Source organism: Odocoileus virginianus, chromosome 4 (genome assembly GCF_023699985.2).
Source record: "Odocoileus virginianus isolate 20LAN1187 ecotype Illinois chromosome 4, Ovbor_1.2, whole genome shotgun sequence".
Lineage (NCBI taxonomy): Eukaryota > Metazoa > Chordata > Mammalia > Artiodactyla > Cervidae > Odocoileus > Odocoileus virginianus.
The window spans coordinates 19,384,205-19,401,006 of NC_069677.1; the positions used below are offsets into that span (position 1 = coordinate 19,384,205).

A 16,802-nucleotide genomic window follows, 5' to 3' on the forward strand; every position below is an offset into this window, starting at 1 on the left:
GTCCTTGCCATAGTCTAACATGTACCATTTCTACCTTATATTACAACCCTTTCCCCCAAAATACCTACTTTGAGAGTATTTATACAAAGATGTAAATCTAAATGGTATGTATTAAATGATGTGTTCATGTCACAGAATGTAGAGATAATCTATAGTAAAGCATCCTGGTGCTTTGCCCTCAATCCCATAGCAGGACTTCCTAGCCATTGTGCTTCAAAACCTTCCACAAGTTGGTTAATAACCCTGGACTCCAAAGATTTTATCTGAAAAGAGAGACAATCCTTAGAGCAAACGTCTGAGTATAACCCAAGTTCAAATTCTGGAATACTGAACATCCGAAGTATTCAGTACATACTCATCTCCAAAGTGGAGATTTTCCATCAGTGGAATAAGCCTCACACCAGTGAGGTTTGGGGGAGGAAAGTAATAAGAGCAAGATTCTCTGGGGTCCCTTGGAGTTACAGAGCCGAGACTGTTTATGGCCAAAGTGGTCAAACCCAACAAAATGAGTGAAGGAATTAGCATGAAACTCTGCCAGCCTTCAGGGCATAGTGGTGATCCCACATAAAAGCCTTCTTTGGGGGCTTCATATCAACTATGGGACAAGTGTTCTTTCCTGTTGCTCTTCCCTCTCATTCACCATCCCAGTGGCCAGGGAGACTCCAGTGAAACTGCTACAAGCACTAGGAGACCACAGGAATGCTTCCAGGAGGCAGACTGGAGTCAAGGGTCCAGTGCATAAGCTCTCAGGAATCCTTGTGAGAGTGTGAAGCCAAGGAACAGGAATGAAGGGAACACCTTGGCTCAGGAAGTATTTATAAGGGAGGAGAAACAGAGGAATAGGATAGCCTCCAGCTAGTCCTTTGGAGTTTGGCAGCCATTCTGACAGCTTTCCCATTCCTAGGCTGATGCTCACCGCTTAAGTCCTGGGGGTAGTGGATTTATTAAATTGCCTCTTTGTTCCGCTCTTGCAAAAATAATTTATATCTCAAAACCATTGGACATATTGGGATATTTGTCTGTCCTAGAAGAAGAGGAAACTAGATTCAAGTGCACAAGTTTACAGGGTTGGTAACCTGAAGGAGGCAGGATGTTAAGTGTAACCATTCCAACAATTCTCTGGGTCCTGTAATGCCCTCCTCTACACAGAGAAGTGGAATGTTCATTGTCCTTTTGTTCCTATTCCCTGCCCTAATGCACGGACGCACACCCATACAAAGTGGGTTGAGAAGCAAGGGTGGGACCTTCCCTAAGAGAATGAGCAGTAAGTTTTGATTCCAAAGGTCGAGGGTTGACTCCATTTGCCTTTCACAGTTCTGTGAACGTGGTCTAAGCACTTTGCTCCTCAAGCCTCCCAGCGGGGCCAACTGGCCCTCCAGGGCTTTCCTACAGTCTGAGGTGACGGACAAACAGCGAAATCACAAATTACAAAAAATGAGAGCTCTAAGGTCACTAATCTGGCTTTTCTTCCTCTCTAAGAAAAGGGAGTCATCATGTCCCTTCTGCAACCTCGAAGGGACCCCATACATCAGTTCGCCCCCGGGCCCCTCCTTGGCTGGCCCCCAGCGGCGCGGGCTCTCAGGCGGACACCGGGGTGTCTGCCTCCGGCCTCCGGGAGGCTGCGGCCCGAGCCTGCAGGGCGCGCGCTGAGCGCCGGCGAGCGGCTCGCGGAGGCTCGGGCAGCAGGAGGAGCGTGTGAGCTGTGGGCGTCCCTTTAAGAGCGGCCGTCCGAGCCGGCCTCCGCCTCTCAGTCCGCCGAGCGCCGCCAGTCACCTGAGGCTCGCAGGGCAGCCGGCTGGCGGCGGGGCCGGCCGTCGCGCTAGAGGAGCCGGGAGACGCGCGACCCGGACGCCAGGTGCCGGGAGCCGACTGCGAGCGTGCCCGGCCGGCGCCCGTCCGCCACGGAGGATGCGGGAGCGCATCTGGGCGCCGCTGCCGTTGCTGCTACCCTGGCTACTGCTGCCGCCGCCGCTGTGGGGCGGCCCCCCGGACAGCCGGCACCCGGAGCGGGAGCCCGAGCCCGGGCCTTTGCAGCCCTTCGACCTGCTCTACGCCAGCGGCGTGGCCGCCTACTACAGCGGGGACTACGAGCTGGCTGTGCGCGACCTGGAAGCCGCTCTGCGCAGCCACCGGCGCCTCCGGGAGATCCGCGCACGCTGCGCCCGCCACTGCGCCGCCCGCCGCCCGCTCGCGCCGCCCGGCGCTGGCCCGGGAGCCGAGCTGCCCTTCTTCCGCGCGCTGCTCGAGCGGGCGCGCTGCTACCGCAGCTGCCAGAGCCAGCGCCTGGGGGGGCCCGCGTCCCGCCACCGCGCCAGCGAGGATGTGCGCAGCGATTTCCAGCGCAGAGTGCCCTACAACTACCTGCAGCGGGCCTACATCAAGGTACCCAGAGCGCACACCTCACGCCCTCCCGCGCCTCCAGATGTCTCGAGCCCTCCCGCGGCTCCCGTCTTCCTGGCCGTCGCGCGGCTCCTTAGCGGGTCAGACTGGGTCTCCCTGAACGGTTCTGTCTCTAGATGAATCTAGATATCTGGTGGCCCGAGCTGAGCTCTGTAACCAAGACTAGATGAATCTGGGCAAGCCATTAGCTCTTAAGGCATCCTCTTCTCTCTCAAAAAGAGGACTGCACTGATATGTACCCGTTCAGCACTAATGTCTGAACGTTGGCAGAACCGGATCTAGTGTAAGATCTCCTCTCGCTTCGTTTCTTGGTCTATCTTCAGCTCGTTTCTCTTCCATCTCAGCTCCCTCATCCCTCATACAGGCTAGTCTGCACCTTTTCTTTGAAGTTTAACACAGTGTTCCCGGAACAGCTGAGTTAAAGGGAGACTTGCTCTGAATCCCATTCCTCTTTCTCCATGCACCTACACAAAGAGGGAAGATCAAAGGTTAAAGATCAAAGGTGTAAGAGGTGGTTCTGTGTGAGGCAGTCTCACTTAACGTACCCAAAGTACTGACTCTGTCCTTTGATAGAGTGCTTCTAGTTTCTGGAAGTAAGCATTGTACTGAGTTGTTCACCATCAGATGCCCCCTCCTTCTAGTTTTATTTGTTTGTATTCAACTTGCCTGAAGTTAGTGAAGGAGGTAAACAGTGTACTGACTTTGTCCCCACATTCACGGTTTTGAAGATCCATGTGGATGCTTCAGCAGAGACAATTCAGCCTGTGTTTCTCAGACTCCCACTCTCTCTGATCTATGTTTCTCTGAACTTACACTTTCTCCCCTTTTTGCCTTTCTTTGTCCCTTTGTCAACGTCCCTTCTCCAGCTGTTGAAGTGGCAGCTTTGGGGGTTGGTTGGTCATGCCAGCCAATGGACTGGGCTGCATTTCTGGGATGGTGACAGTACACACCAGGTGCAGACATTCTGATGTCTTTGCAGCTCATCCCACAAGGTCTTTGCAGATTTGCAGTTGTTGGTGGAGCTCAGGAAATCACAACTGTAACTCACTCTTAACTCACAGTGCTCTGGCTAAAGTGTTGGATTTAGTATCTTGGGCAGGAAATAAGGAGAAAGCCTGAATTCTTTTCAGCATCTGTCTTCTACTTGCTTGGGCATCCTTCAGGATTTGCTGAGACATGTATTAATTATAAATCTGCTTTCTCTTAAATGAATATCACAGTTTTGGGTAGTCTTAGAGAAATCAGTCAGTAGTAGGCAGAGAGTGGCCTGTGAGTACCCGACAGCTGAAGGTACACTCGGCTGGTTCCCAGAGCAGAACGTGGGTGGTCCAGATTGGTCCCTGTAACACTCTTCCCAGGAGTCTCAGATGTGAGGTTGGCAGTCCCGCTGATTGTTCTGTCACACATCTTGGGTCCATTTTCCTTTCTCAGGTCTGGGAAAGGAATGCGTATTTATTTTCACTTCTATAAAAATAAATAACCGTGAGGTAATTCTCAGAATGTGAGTGTCTTTGGTTCTGTAATTACCCTTGCTTCACTGTTAATGTTAACATTTATCATGCTCCTGCTTCCATCTCCTGTTGGAAGTCAAAGAAGATGAAGCCATAGGTTTAATATGCCTCAGTTTTTTGTAGTAAATTGATTACAGGAGTTAGTCACTCATGGGTAGTTCTGTGGGTAACCTACTGGGTGTGGTCTGATGAACCAGTGAAGTTAAAGAAGTCCCTTAAAAAATATGTGAGTTCGTGTGCTAATTTCTGTTTTACCAGCAATGTTTCTGAGAGCAGAACACATCTTGCATCTTCCTGTTCATTTCTACTCCAATAGGCACGGTTTCTTGGGTCTACAGAATTGATGATCTCTTAAGTAGATCTTCTGACCCCTTTGGAAATTCATTTTCGGTGAGTTGAAGTCATCAGGACTATCTTTATGAACATCAGATAAGGTGTTCCCCTCCACCCAAGAAATCCACACTTTTAGCCTTTGCTTGGCTTCTTGGAAATTTGACTCATAAACACATACACACGCAATCTTCTGAGCGCAAACCAAAGTTCTGAAAATAACAGAGTACCGTTGGGCTCTGACAGGTTTGAATTCTTAAGTGTTCATTCCCTGCTGATAGAGGGGTTCCCTGAATATGCCTGCGTATGATCATGGTACCTTGTGTTGTTGACTTAACTTTAGACATCAGTGATGCATTCTGCACTTGAAAAGGATAATCCTGGGCCAGATTGAATTCAGTGAGGACTTTGTAACTAAGATTTGAGATAGTGAATCCTGTGATAGTAGACTTCCTAGAGATAAGGAAATACATTTGTTCTCAGCTAGGGGTTTGCAAACTCTGGGAGCTCTCCAGAGATGCTGTTGCTCCCCCAAATTCCAGTTAGTGAGCAACTAATGGAAGCGGATTCTCTATGCCAAAGTATTGGAAGGGAGAGATTGGGAATTGTGAAATTTAAGATCTGTTGATATTAATTTCTCATATCATAATGAGGAAAGGAGAATCCAGATAGGAAAAGGGGCTTACCCAGTGTCACATGTGATTTGCCTTGATGAATTGAGCCTAGGACTGGGAGTCAGAGGTCTGGGCTCTGCCAACAATTGATAATGCCTGTGCACACCCACTGCCCCTTGGGGGCACCTCAGATGCCATGGAATACTGAGTCCCTGGGGCTATCCGTTTGCCAGATTTGGACAGCTCCAGGAATGCCCCTTGGGGTCACCTCAGATCCCATGGAATGCTGAGTCCCTGGGGCTATCCGTTTGCCAGATTTGGACAGCTCCAGGAATGAGTCAGTCCTTGTGCTGTGGGGTAGCAGACATTCATTGTATTTATCTTCAGGGCTGTTCCGTAGACTCTTCCTTAAGTCCTGGCATGCTGGTAATTCCTCTGAGGTGAGGTTGTAGTTCTGCTTAGATCCCAAGCACACTTTTTTGTTTAAAGGCAGGGCAAGGCTCTTTAGACTTTCAAATTCTATCATTTCAGATTGTATCATATAACTCATAATTCACAGCCTAAAACCTAAGATAAAGCTTTGATCAGAATAGTCTCTGCTTGGAAAGCTTCACTGGTTTCCCTTCACTACTGTATAGAGCCCATAGTGTTTACTACAGCCTGTCTGACCTTTAACTTTACCGGTTCAATCTCTCCCCGACTCTGCCGTCCTTCAGCCAGAGGGAGCAATGGATGCTTAATCTTTTGTGTCTGACACTTTTGCACATCTGGGTTTGTTTATTCTTCTTTGAGAGGCACAGAGGCTCTGGAATGGGATCAATCTGAGATTGAACTTTTAGCTCTTCAATCTCCAGCTCTGTGACTGTGAAAAATTCACATAAACTTTCTAAGCTTTAGTTTCCCCATCTTGTAGATAATAGAAATAATAGAACCTAGCTGGTTGGTTTAGGTTTAAGAGAGGATTTATATAAAGCACCCAGAACAGGGCCTATTTCTATTTCCAGAAACACTGGAAATGTGTCTCTTATTATTAGTTATAATAATAGTATGTGTAATGATAACAGTAGCAGACTTAGTTATAGTGGTAGTAGGTTAGTTATAATAAGAGTAGTAGACTTTCCCACCTCCTTCTCTGTGTTCAAATGGTAACTATACAAGCATGAGCATACGTGTTAAGTTGTTTCAGTTGTGTCCAACTCTTTGTGACTCTATGGACTATAGTCCTGAATGCTGCTCTGTCCATGGGATTCTCCAAGCAAGAATACTGGAGTGGGTTACCATGCCCTCCTCCAGGGGATCTTCCTCACCCAGGGATTGAATCCACATGACCCAGAAATTGAATCCACATCTCTAGGTCTCCTGATTGGCAGGTGGGTTCTTTACCACTAGTACCTTGTGGGAAGCATGAACGTACCTATTTATGTGACATCCTCTTTTCCTCAATCAGTAGCCCCCAACAGGCCATTATTCCTCCCTCCTCTGAATATCCACAATAAAGAATATGATTCTATCATATCATGTTTCATTTTTAACATTATTTTGGAGAAGTTCATGTAGTTGTTATCACTTATGTGAGCTCCTGGAGATCGCAGAATGGTCAAAGTCACTTTTGTACCTCCTAATGAGGGAGTTTCCAGATCTGGAAGATCAGTAGACAGATGATTATTATGAATCACCTGGGCATTAAAAATATAATTTAAAATTGGAGATTTAAGTTCATTAGGTCTGAGTTCAGTCTCAGCATCTGTATCCCCCCTACCACAAGCAAATACCTAAAACAGGGGGTGGTAGCAGTAAATATTCAGCTTATGTTTGTTGAATGAATGATATGTTGGTTGCTTGTGTACAAAATATTGTTGAGAAAGGCTGTTGCATGGTGATAGGAAGTCTTCTCATATTAGTTATCAGGTTTCATGGCTGGTCAGTTGGGGAAGAAAGTTACAGAAGAACTGTAGACTGCTTGACTTTTCACTCTTTTCCATATGCAGGTTCTGGCTAATGTTGCAAACTTCTTTTCCTTCCCTCTCCATCTTTTTTTCTAATTTAATCCTTATTTTCTAAAATTATGCTTCGGAAAATTCTTGACACGCTGTGCCTGCTTTATGTACATTTGTGGAATTTAAACAAATGTAAGAGAGATCCTTTTATTTTTTGCTTATCTGTGTACTTTACAATCAGGAATACTTTGACAGTATTTGTTTTTATTTCAGTGTTCCCAGCTATTTAGTAAAAGGAAAAAAATATCCAGTGCTGTTTATTTTTATTTTTTTATTTTTACTTAAAACAAGCTTGCCCTTCCATGTTTTGTTTCTAAACTGGAGCTGTGTGCCATTTGACATTTGTTTTTCTTCTTAAGATTAGAGGCGGGGGTGGGGGGGAATGCAATTAAGTTAGGCAATTCTATCTCCCTCCTACAGTCATCTCCCCCAAATTCCTTTTTCTTGACCATAATTTATTTGATTAGTGTTTTCTAAAAAAAAAAAAAAAAAACCAAACAAAAAAAACAAGCTCAAAGATTTTCCTCACTCTTTTTCTGCTTTATCCATTTCTTTCTCCTTCTAGATGAATGCCTTAAGAAAAATGAGTTTGAAACTTAGGCACATGATATGTGCTTGTTATATATTATTTTAGTTCGGAATATAAGCTTTTCCCAAGTCTCATATTTAAATCTCTTTTTAACCTATCTGTAGACTATGTACATTTTGTCCACAAATTATTTCAAATAGGGAGTTGAATTTATGTCTTCTTGAAATAGTTGTTTTGAAATTTCCTAGTGGTTATTTCCTCAAGGGATGTGGCTTTTTTTCTTTCTTCGTATTACAGTTTTTTTTTCCAGGCTTGATTTATCAAAATCCACTAGTCATCATCTTTCTGTCCCACTAGTTAGGAAAGAAACCTGGGAACTTCTTGGTGTAGCCAGCTGTTAGGTCCTGTGTGCTAAGGAGATAGAATATCAATTGTTTGCTGCTAGGAGGCTGACTTTATGAAGGCCCAGTCAGCTCTTTATCAATCATCCATTGTGATTGGCAAATAGTAGCTTAAAATTCAATTAAATGAAGGAAGCAATTGCTTACAGCTCCTATTTTAGTCTGGTGAAAACTTTCCCCAAATCTCAAAGCTATAAAGGGATTTCTTTATAGGTTTTAATATAAAAGGAAGTAATAAATGACTTGTCTCTCTTCACAGATCCCATCTCTGAGACACAAATGTATTCTGTCATGAATACCATTTACTCAGTGATAAACTCCAAAGGAGTAGGTGTGTGGAATTCTTTTGGGAATGTTTGATGAAATGTCAGCTTGCTTCATGGATTGAGTTTGAAAATTTTGAAAGGTAGATGGATTCATCTAAAATGAAAACTCATTGGATTTGGTGTAATAATGGTCCTTTTGTACTACTAAGGATTTGAGTAAACTTGGGTGTCTTAGAATCCCAGATCTTAGAGAACTGGAAGGGACTCCAAGGGAATATCTTGTTCAACTCTGTCTCTTCAAGTTAAATAGTTGGTTTGGGACAGTGAAGTAAGGGTGAGAGATGGAGGAATACATATTTTGCCTAAAAAATGTGGTCTTGCAAGAGGGGTGATAATTATTAAAAGCATTAAAAGGCTACAGCTGGAAGGACCCTCAGAACTCATAAAGTCTGTCCTTGTTACTTGATAGCTGATGGCCTCTGAGGTTCCATAATGTAGCAAAGAGGATCAGCAAGTGGAGCTGGGGCAGAATGTCCAGTGCTCTTCTGGGCTTCCCAGGTGACGCTAGTGGTAAAGAACCTACCTGCCAATGCAGGAGATGTAAGAGATGCTGGTTTGATTCCTGGGTCAGGAAGAAGGAAATGGAGAAGGAAATGGCAACCCATTCCATGGACAGAGGAGAATGGTGGGCTACAAACCATGGGGTGGCAAAGAATTGGACAAGACTGAAATGACTTAGGATGCATGCATAGTGCTCTTTCCAGACTCTGTGGAATGGGCATGGTTACCTCCAGAGGGGCAGTCTGGTAAATAAATGGTGCCTCTGAGACCTGCAATGGACCTGGTACCTCCAGAGATGGAGCAGACACAAGGCCCAGCTTCCTGGACGGCCCTGCCCACCCTGCATTTTCATTCACATGAGATGTAGGCCAGCTTAGCCAAGAGTCACAGTCGTCTGGTGGAAAATTTTGCATTTCTCATTAGGAAAAAATAATTTCTCCTGTCTTTTTTTCCATTTAGCTTTTCTCCTATAATTCTTTCTCTGTCCTTTTATTCATCCCTCCTTTCCTGCTGACTGACTTCCTAGCTATGTAATTTCCATGAGGGCTGGCCTTCATTTGCCAAATATCCCAAACACATTTTAAAAAAAGAGAGCTGGAGTCAGCCTTCTGTGTGGTATGTTTCAGTGCTGTGTGTATGATTTTGGGGGTTTAGTACAGAGGAGAGCTGCTGGCTATGATCAGAAGAAGCCGATTTCACTTGACTCCACCCCTCTCTGCTTTACTTTCTTTCTACATCTCTCTCTCTTCTTTCCCATTCCTTGTCCTGTTGATAATCTCCATAGTGAAATTACATCTGCCAAGGAGCAGGTTGAGGAAATCAATCAAGGGAAGAGAGAAACAAGTAGCAGTCCAGGTAATGTCAAAGTTCTGGTTCTAATAAAATGAAGCCCAGAGAGCCTCTTACTTAATTTGATACGTAGACATAGGCATCTACTTCTATGAAATTCTTTTTATGTCCTTTTCACCCATATGATCTGTGCAAGAGTTGGATATATGTTGGGAAAGATACTCATTTCCCTCTCCTCTTGGGTCCCCATCTTTCTGCAGCTGCTTCCTGCCACATTCATAGAACATATGTGCCCCCACCCTTTCATTTTAGAGAAGGGAAAATAAAGTCTGGAAAAGAATCAAGTTGTCCACATGTATCCAGCAATTTAATGGAAGAACCAGGATTAGAATCTAACAACCCTGATTCCTACTTCTGTGACATTGCTGATGACCACTATTTATAAGACACACACTGAATACCTCAACTTGCCAAAGTTAGTATCATATGCATAGCATACCACTTACATTATTTCCCAAATGAGATATACCTCGAAAATAAAGCTACCTTATAAATGTTATTCCTTGCACTACTGTTCTGCCCACTTCTGGGAGAAGCTTAGAAACAGGATCCTGGATTAATACTGTTCTCCAATAAACCTAATGAAAATGAATGAGCAAAGAATCTTCTTTGGAAGGGAAATGAAGGTATAAAAGCCAGAAAGAGGGAGATCCAAGATGTCAGATTTTCCAGAAGTTCAGGGCTATCAAAATGATTCTGCTGGAATTCATTATCTACAAATAATAGATTCAGTTTTTCTGCAAGCAATGAGACACTGCTGAAGATTACAGCATAATTATATTGGAACTCGGGAAAAGGAATGGAGAAAAGCAAAAGATATGATAAAATAAATAAATCTGAAACAAAACAGAGGAACTGTTAACAAACCCTGAATCGCAGTAAAGCTAATTGAGCCAATTTTGATTTATTCTTTCTGCTTGAATGCTAAATTTCTAGTTTTCACTTTGCCAAGATCAATATGCTTGCACGAAGAAATCAACACATAATTAGGACACCAGACACACTGGATTACCTTAAAGCCAGATTTGGCTGGTTTCAAAAATGATCTCAAATTATGGTATCAAAGACTAATCCAGAAAGCCATAAAAATTATTTCCCCACTGAAGTAAAAATTATTTCTTAGTAATATTTTTCAGGCTGAATCCAGGATCAACAATCACAATTTCACTGTAGCCCAAGGCATTTAGAAATGCTACTAAGGATGGAGATTTCCACAGTCATTGTTTCTATAGGATGACCAAGGGCTCAGTCATACAATGAAGTCTGCAGGTTTTTGGATCAGTAGGTATTTAAGTTTGAGTTTCTCAGCCTTGGCTTACTGATATTTGGGATGATTGCTTTTTGTTGTGATAGGTTGTCCTTTGCATTTTAGGATGGCATCATCCCTGACTTTTACCTACTAGACAGTAGTCGCAACACACTTCATATTGCTTCTAAGCTGTGACAACCAAAAATGTCTCTGTACATTGCAACATGTCTCTCGGGGTCAAAATCACCCTATTGTGAGAACCACTGATTTAAACCTGTAGCCATATTTAAGATAACTGGACATTAAGATTAGACAAGTACAAATCAAGTGTTTGACAACATATGCTAGATGGCACTGGGCCCAATGATGAATCATATTTTTGGAAAAGTTTGGCTTTAGTTTGATACCTTTTATGAAGGGAATTCCAATTGAAATAGAGCCTCTTTCTCCAAGATGCAAATCACTTGGCTTATACCCCTTCGCTGGTCCTGCCTCATGGCTAAGCTAGTTCAAGTTGAAGGAAAGACCAGAGTAACTAGCTTCTCTCTCCTTATTATTGGAATATGACAGTATAGGTTACTTGAGCAATACAAACTAACACCTTTCAATCGTGAACTCCAAACTCCAGAATTAATGTATTTTTTATTCAACTTGGAAAGTACCCAAACTCAGTCATTTAAAAGTAATCCACTGCAACTCTTAGTTTTCTTGGGGTTAGTTCTTTATCACATATGCTCTTAGAAAATAGCTTGACTCAAATCCAAAATGCCACCTTATAGGATACTGGAAAGTGGCAAAAATGAGAGGGCATCAGAAGAAAAAGGAATGATTGTGAGATTGAGAGAGAGAAGCTCAGAGGGTATCTCAGTCCTTGGAGCTTGTATAACAGAAGACCACATGCTGGTGACTTACAAACAGAAGTTATTAATTACCTATTAATTCTTAGAGTTCTGGAAACTGGGAGGTGAAGATCGTGGTCCCTGCAGGTTCAGTGTCTGGTGAGAGTCATGCTCTGTTGTAACCTCTCACATTGCAGGGTAGTTTCTGGGCCTCTTTTATAAAGGCCTGAATTCATTTCTTCATGACCTAATCAGCTCCAAATGCTCACCTTGTAATACCTTGGGAACTAGATTTCAACATACGAATATTGGGGAACACAAAAATTCATACCATAGCAGAGGGAAATGCAGAAATAGATGGAGAAAGATGGAGTGATGGTAACAAAAATTAATAATGGAAGGCAAGAACAGTACGTTAAAGTCTGAGAGGGCCCTGCATGTGGAAGGAGTTTACACGAAAGAAACATGGATGTTGCATTCTCTGAAATCCATGTCTCTGTAATAAAAACCAATCATTCAGAAGCAGATCTTGGTCGTTCTTCACCCAGGGGCCCCAGACTCAGTTGAGACATTTCTGTCATGATAAGGTCCAGGGTAGCAGAGCCATTCAGTTTCTGTGTGGAAGAGAGAAGCAAGGGATGTCTTTGGGGAGATTTTACATGACCTGCACCCAATGATTACCAAATGTTAAGGGGAAATGCCATTTTGCCATTTTAGCTTTCTTTGAAATCCTAGATGGAGCTAAATGTTCTCCTTTCTTCATTTTGTAATAGGATCATTGATTAAATGGCTAAATGGTATATCTGAGATCCCACAGCTGGTAAGTAAAGAGTCAGAATCTGAATCAAGGTTTTTCTGTGACAAATCTCGAGTTCTCATTCACTTCTCACAACTTTGGTTTTAACATGAAACAGGCCTATATTCATTGGAAGGACTGATACTGAAGCTGAAACTCCAATACTTTGGCCACCTGATGTGCAGAGCTGACTCATTTGAAAAGACCCTGATGCTGGGAAAGATTGAGGGCAGGAGGAGAAGGGGATGACAGAGGATGAGATGGCTGGATGGCATCACTGACTCAAAGGACATGAGTTTGAGTAAACTCTGGAAGTTGGTGATGGACAGGAAAACCTGGCGTGCTGCAGTCCATGGGGTCACAAAGAGTCAAACATGACTGAGCAACTGAACTGAGCTGAACTGCGGCCTGTGTTCAAAAGAGTCCTCCCTTTTATTATATGACACTGGGAAAGTTCACATGTGTAAGTATGAGTTCCTTATTTGGAAAATGGGATACCTACTTCCATGGCTTCTTGTGAGAAGTTAATTTTAAAAAGAAAAAAAATATTTTGAGTTCATCTAGGTCAGTACTGACACAGATGTACAATTGATCCTTGAACAGCACAGTTTGAACTATGAGGATGCTATGGCATTGCATGATCGCCAGCTGTTGATTCTCTAGATTCAGAACCATGGATAAAGAGGACCAACTGTAAATTATATGCAGATTAAAAAAAATTATTGGAATGTAGTTGCTTTACAATGTTGTGTTAGTTTCTCCTGTCCAGAAAAGTGAATCAACTATGTGTGTATATATATCCCCTCTATTTTGGATTTCCTTTCCATTTAGGTCACCACAGAGCATTGAGTGGAGTCCTCTGTGTTATAAAGTAGATTTTCATTAGTTTATAAGCAGATTTAGACCACACAGAGGTTGGAGCCTCCATCCCTCCATATTTTTCAAGGGTCAACTTATTTCCTTGCCTCATAGCTGCTGTGCAGAGAGCAAATTTGTAAGGAAATATGAAATGCGAAAGAAGAGTTAGGCATTATGATAAATTAAAGCAATAAGTACATGTACAGTAGGTAGAGAAAACTTGATTACACACACACACACAAAATTTGACCTGCTCAGTTGGAGCTCCTAACTTCAATTCCCTAGACGTTGGAGTGTGCTTACTGGCCTCCTTTCAACATCAGACTAAAACAAAAGTTCTTCTTATTGATATCTTGAGACTGTTTTTTGCTGCTTTGAGAAAAGTCCTTTTACTCTCTCCCTATTTCATTCTCCATCCCCCTGATTTCACAATTTCCACGAGATTGTGGTCTCTTCTTTGTATTTGTCAAAAATGGACTGTGTTCAAACACATTCCAAACCTTTGCTGTTTTCTATTAACAGATAAAATCTCCTCCCACAGACCAACACACCCTGGGAATTTTAAACTGCTTTAAGCCTTTTCACAACCCTGATCTAGAGTACTCCTGGGAGATGGCCTAGGTTTGGGAATCAACAAACATCTCTTCATCATAGACACCAGAAATAAGACTGCTTCTTGTATGACAGGCAAATGGGAGAGTAGCTCAAATAAAATAGAGGGAATTATGAGTTCAGAAATCAGCAGTTTAGGCTGTGTCCCCAGTAGTGTCACTAATGCCATTAGGTCTCTATTTGGACAAGGGCAGAATTGGACCAGATGGCTTATAAGAACTCTTCTACCTCTCTCAGCCTGAAAGTGAAAGTTGCTCAGTCATGTCTGACTCTTTGCAACCCCATGGACTATACAGTCCTTGGAATTCTCTAGGCCAGATTACTGGATTGGGTAGCCTTTCCCTTCTCCAGGGGATCTTCCCAACCCAGGGATCGAACCATTGTTGGATACTTTTATGGACTGGTGCAGGGAGCTAACAATCTATCTATGGATAAGAGAAATGATGAGATAGTGTATGGAATACATAGTGGTAGAATGGAAGTTTGAAAGGTCAAAGACAGGAGATACTTGCTGGGTGTCTGATGCTAGTCTTCACCTTTGGACAATCATTTTAAAATAAAATTTGAAGAAGGACATGCTAATATTTAATTTGGTGGAACTTTAAGAAGTACAAGATAAACTAGGACATGAGCAGGAAGGACTAAAAGATACAAATAGAAGACTCAGAACTGTTTTATGAGAAACAGTTGGAATAGGGATGAGTAGACTAAACAAAAAAAAGAGGCTTTCAAAAGATCATTATCTGAGACAACTGTTCTGGGTCTTTATGGCACCTAAGAATTGAGCAAGTGGGACCAAGTAACAAAAGTTACGCAAAACAGGTCAAATATGCCTTAGCTCAAATATGGAAGACTTTCCCAACACTAACAGCTGTTCAAATATAATAAATAGCCCAAGAAGAAGGTGTTCAAATGTAAGTCAGACAACTTACATTAAATCAACTTAAATAAGGAGGTTGCATTTAAGTTTCAAACAAAAAAATGATGTTAAAATAAGATTTTTTTTCAACACACACCATTTAATTGCATTTCTATTTTTAAACTAGTTTATACATTTTTAAAGGTTACTTTCATTTATGGTTATTGGAAAATATTGGCTGTATTCCTTATACAATACATCCTTGAGCCTGTAGGATAGATAAGATTTAGTATATTTTCCAATCCAGAGTTAATAAGACTCTATGATCTTATTAATGAAAATTTGTCTTATAGTCACAGATGGTGTATCATTAAAGATTTTTTCATTGGAAAAACCATGCAGCTTTCTCTCTATCCTGCTTCTTAATTCTGGCTAATGTACTCTTAGACCTGGGTCATCAGCATACTCCCTATAAATAATTTAAGGATAAAGGGAAAGAGACCAAAAAAAAAAATGTGCCATGGCCTCAAAACACACATGGAAACACACACATGGAATATTTAGCAGTAACTGTATCCATATGTATGATCTGCATCAGTCGTCTGATTTCTGGCTCAAGTATTTCTGTGATAACATCTGAAAAGGATTTAGTTGCAGCTCCATAGGACCAATGACAGTTTTAGGGTAAATGGGTGACAACTGATCAGAGCATCCGTGCTTAGAAATTGAAAGTGGATGCACCTCTCTTAGCAAGTACATTACAACATACTCAGAAAACCCAGTTTCATTCACAGAGCCTTGGAGCTGCTATTCTAATTTGCTTTGTTTGTGTGCTATCCAGAGGCTAAAGTAAAAAACTGGCCATATTCCACACTGTAGTTCATTTATCAAACCTTTTGCCAATGTCAGTTCTGTTCAGTTTCACATATGAGTTGCTAGGGGGTCTTCCCAGAATATTATGTTTAAGAATATTTAAAGAATATTAAATGTTCCCAAATAATATTTAATAAATTCCTTTATCTGGCTCCCTCTCCTCTGAAATTACTTTCTTACTTTTTAATTGGGGGTGGGGGGGCAGCGGTGCCTGGTACCCTTGGGGAGGAGGGGAGTAGAAGTCCAGGTTCCCTGCACTAGGAGCTGACCAAGGTCAGGAGTCTTCAAGATCTTTTCCCCTGATATTTGGCTAGAGTTCCAAAGGTATCATCACAGATGTTCCTCTTCTATTGTGCTAAATATTCTGTTGCTTTAACTAAAAGGAACATGCTTTGGGGGGGACTTTTTTATGTCTACTCCCATTGGTATGTCCAAGTTACAGGTTTCTGCAGTCTGATCTAGGATGCATGAGTCCAGTTCAGTTGCTCGGTCGTGTCCAGCTGTTTGCGACCCCATAGACCATAGAACGCCAGGCTTCCCTGCCCATCACCTACTCTCGGAGTTTGCTCACTCATGTCCATCTAGTTGGTGATGCCATCCAGCCACCTCATCCTCTGTCATCCCCTTCTCCTCCTGCCTTCAATCTTTCCCAGCATCAAAGTCTTTTCAAATGAGTCAGTTCTTCACATCAGGTGGTCAAAATATTGGAGTTTCAGCTTCAGCATCAGTCCTTCCAATGAATATTCAGGACTGATTTTCTTTAGGATTGACTGGTTTGATCTCCGTGCAGTCCATGAGGCTCTCAAGGGTCTTCTCCAACACCACAATTCAAAAGCATCAATTCTTCGGTGCTCAGCTTTCTTTATAGTCTAACTCATATCAAACACAGCTACTGGAAAAACCGTAGCTTTGACTAGACAGAGCTTTGTTGGCAAAGTAATGTCTCTGCTTTTTAATATGCTGTCTAAGTTGGTCATAGCTTTTCTTCCAAGGGGTACATAGGAGACAAAAGGAAAACCCAGGAAATTTATCACTATGTTCAAGGGCCAGGTCCTTAGTCTGCCTACCTCTTCATGCCATCTTTCAGAGCCTTCCTGTGTTTTTGGTCCGGAGGTTTTATGGTGTGCTCAAGAGAAAGTTTAGGGAGAAATGAGTTTATTTCACTTTGTTCAGATTTAGAAGTCTTCATGCAGATTCTTTTAAATTATGTTAAATTATAGTGATGATAATAAATACGAGTGGGCTTGATTTCAAAAAA

At 42.4% G+C, this 16,802-nt stretch overlaps 1 protein-coding gene across 1 annotated transcript in view; it reads left to right on the forward strand.

The window, feature by feature from the left end:
- The first annotated feature begins 1,722 nt into the window (after nucleotides 1-1,722).
- The window catches only part of P3H2 (prolyl 3-hydroxylase 2), a 175,507-nt gene continuing 160,427 nt past the window's right edge, over nucleotides 1,723-16,802 (forward strand). The window contains exon 1 of the mRNA XM_070466245.1: nucleotides 1,723-2,382. Within this exon, the coding sequence (XP_070322346.1) occupies nucleotides 1,909-2,382 (474 nt within the window). The 5' untranslated portion in view covers nucleotides 1,723-1,908. The remainder of the gene's footprint in view (nucleotides 2,383-16,802) is intronic.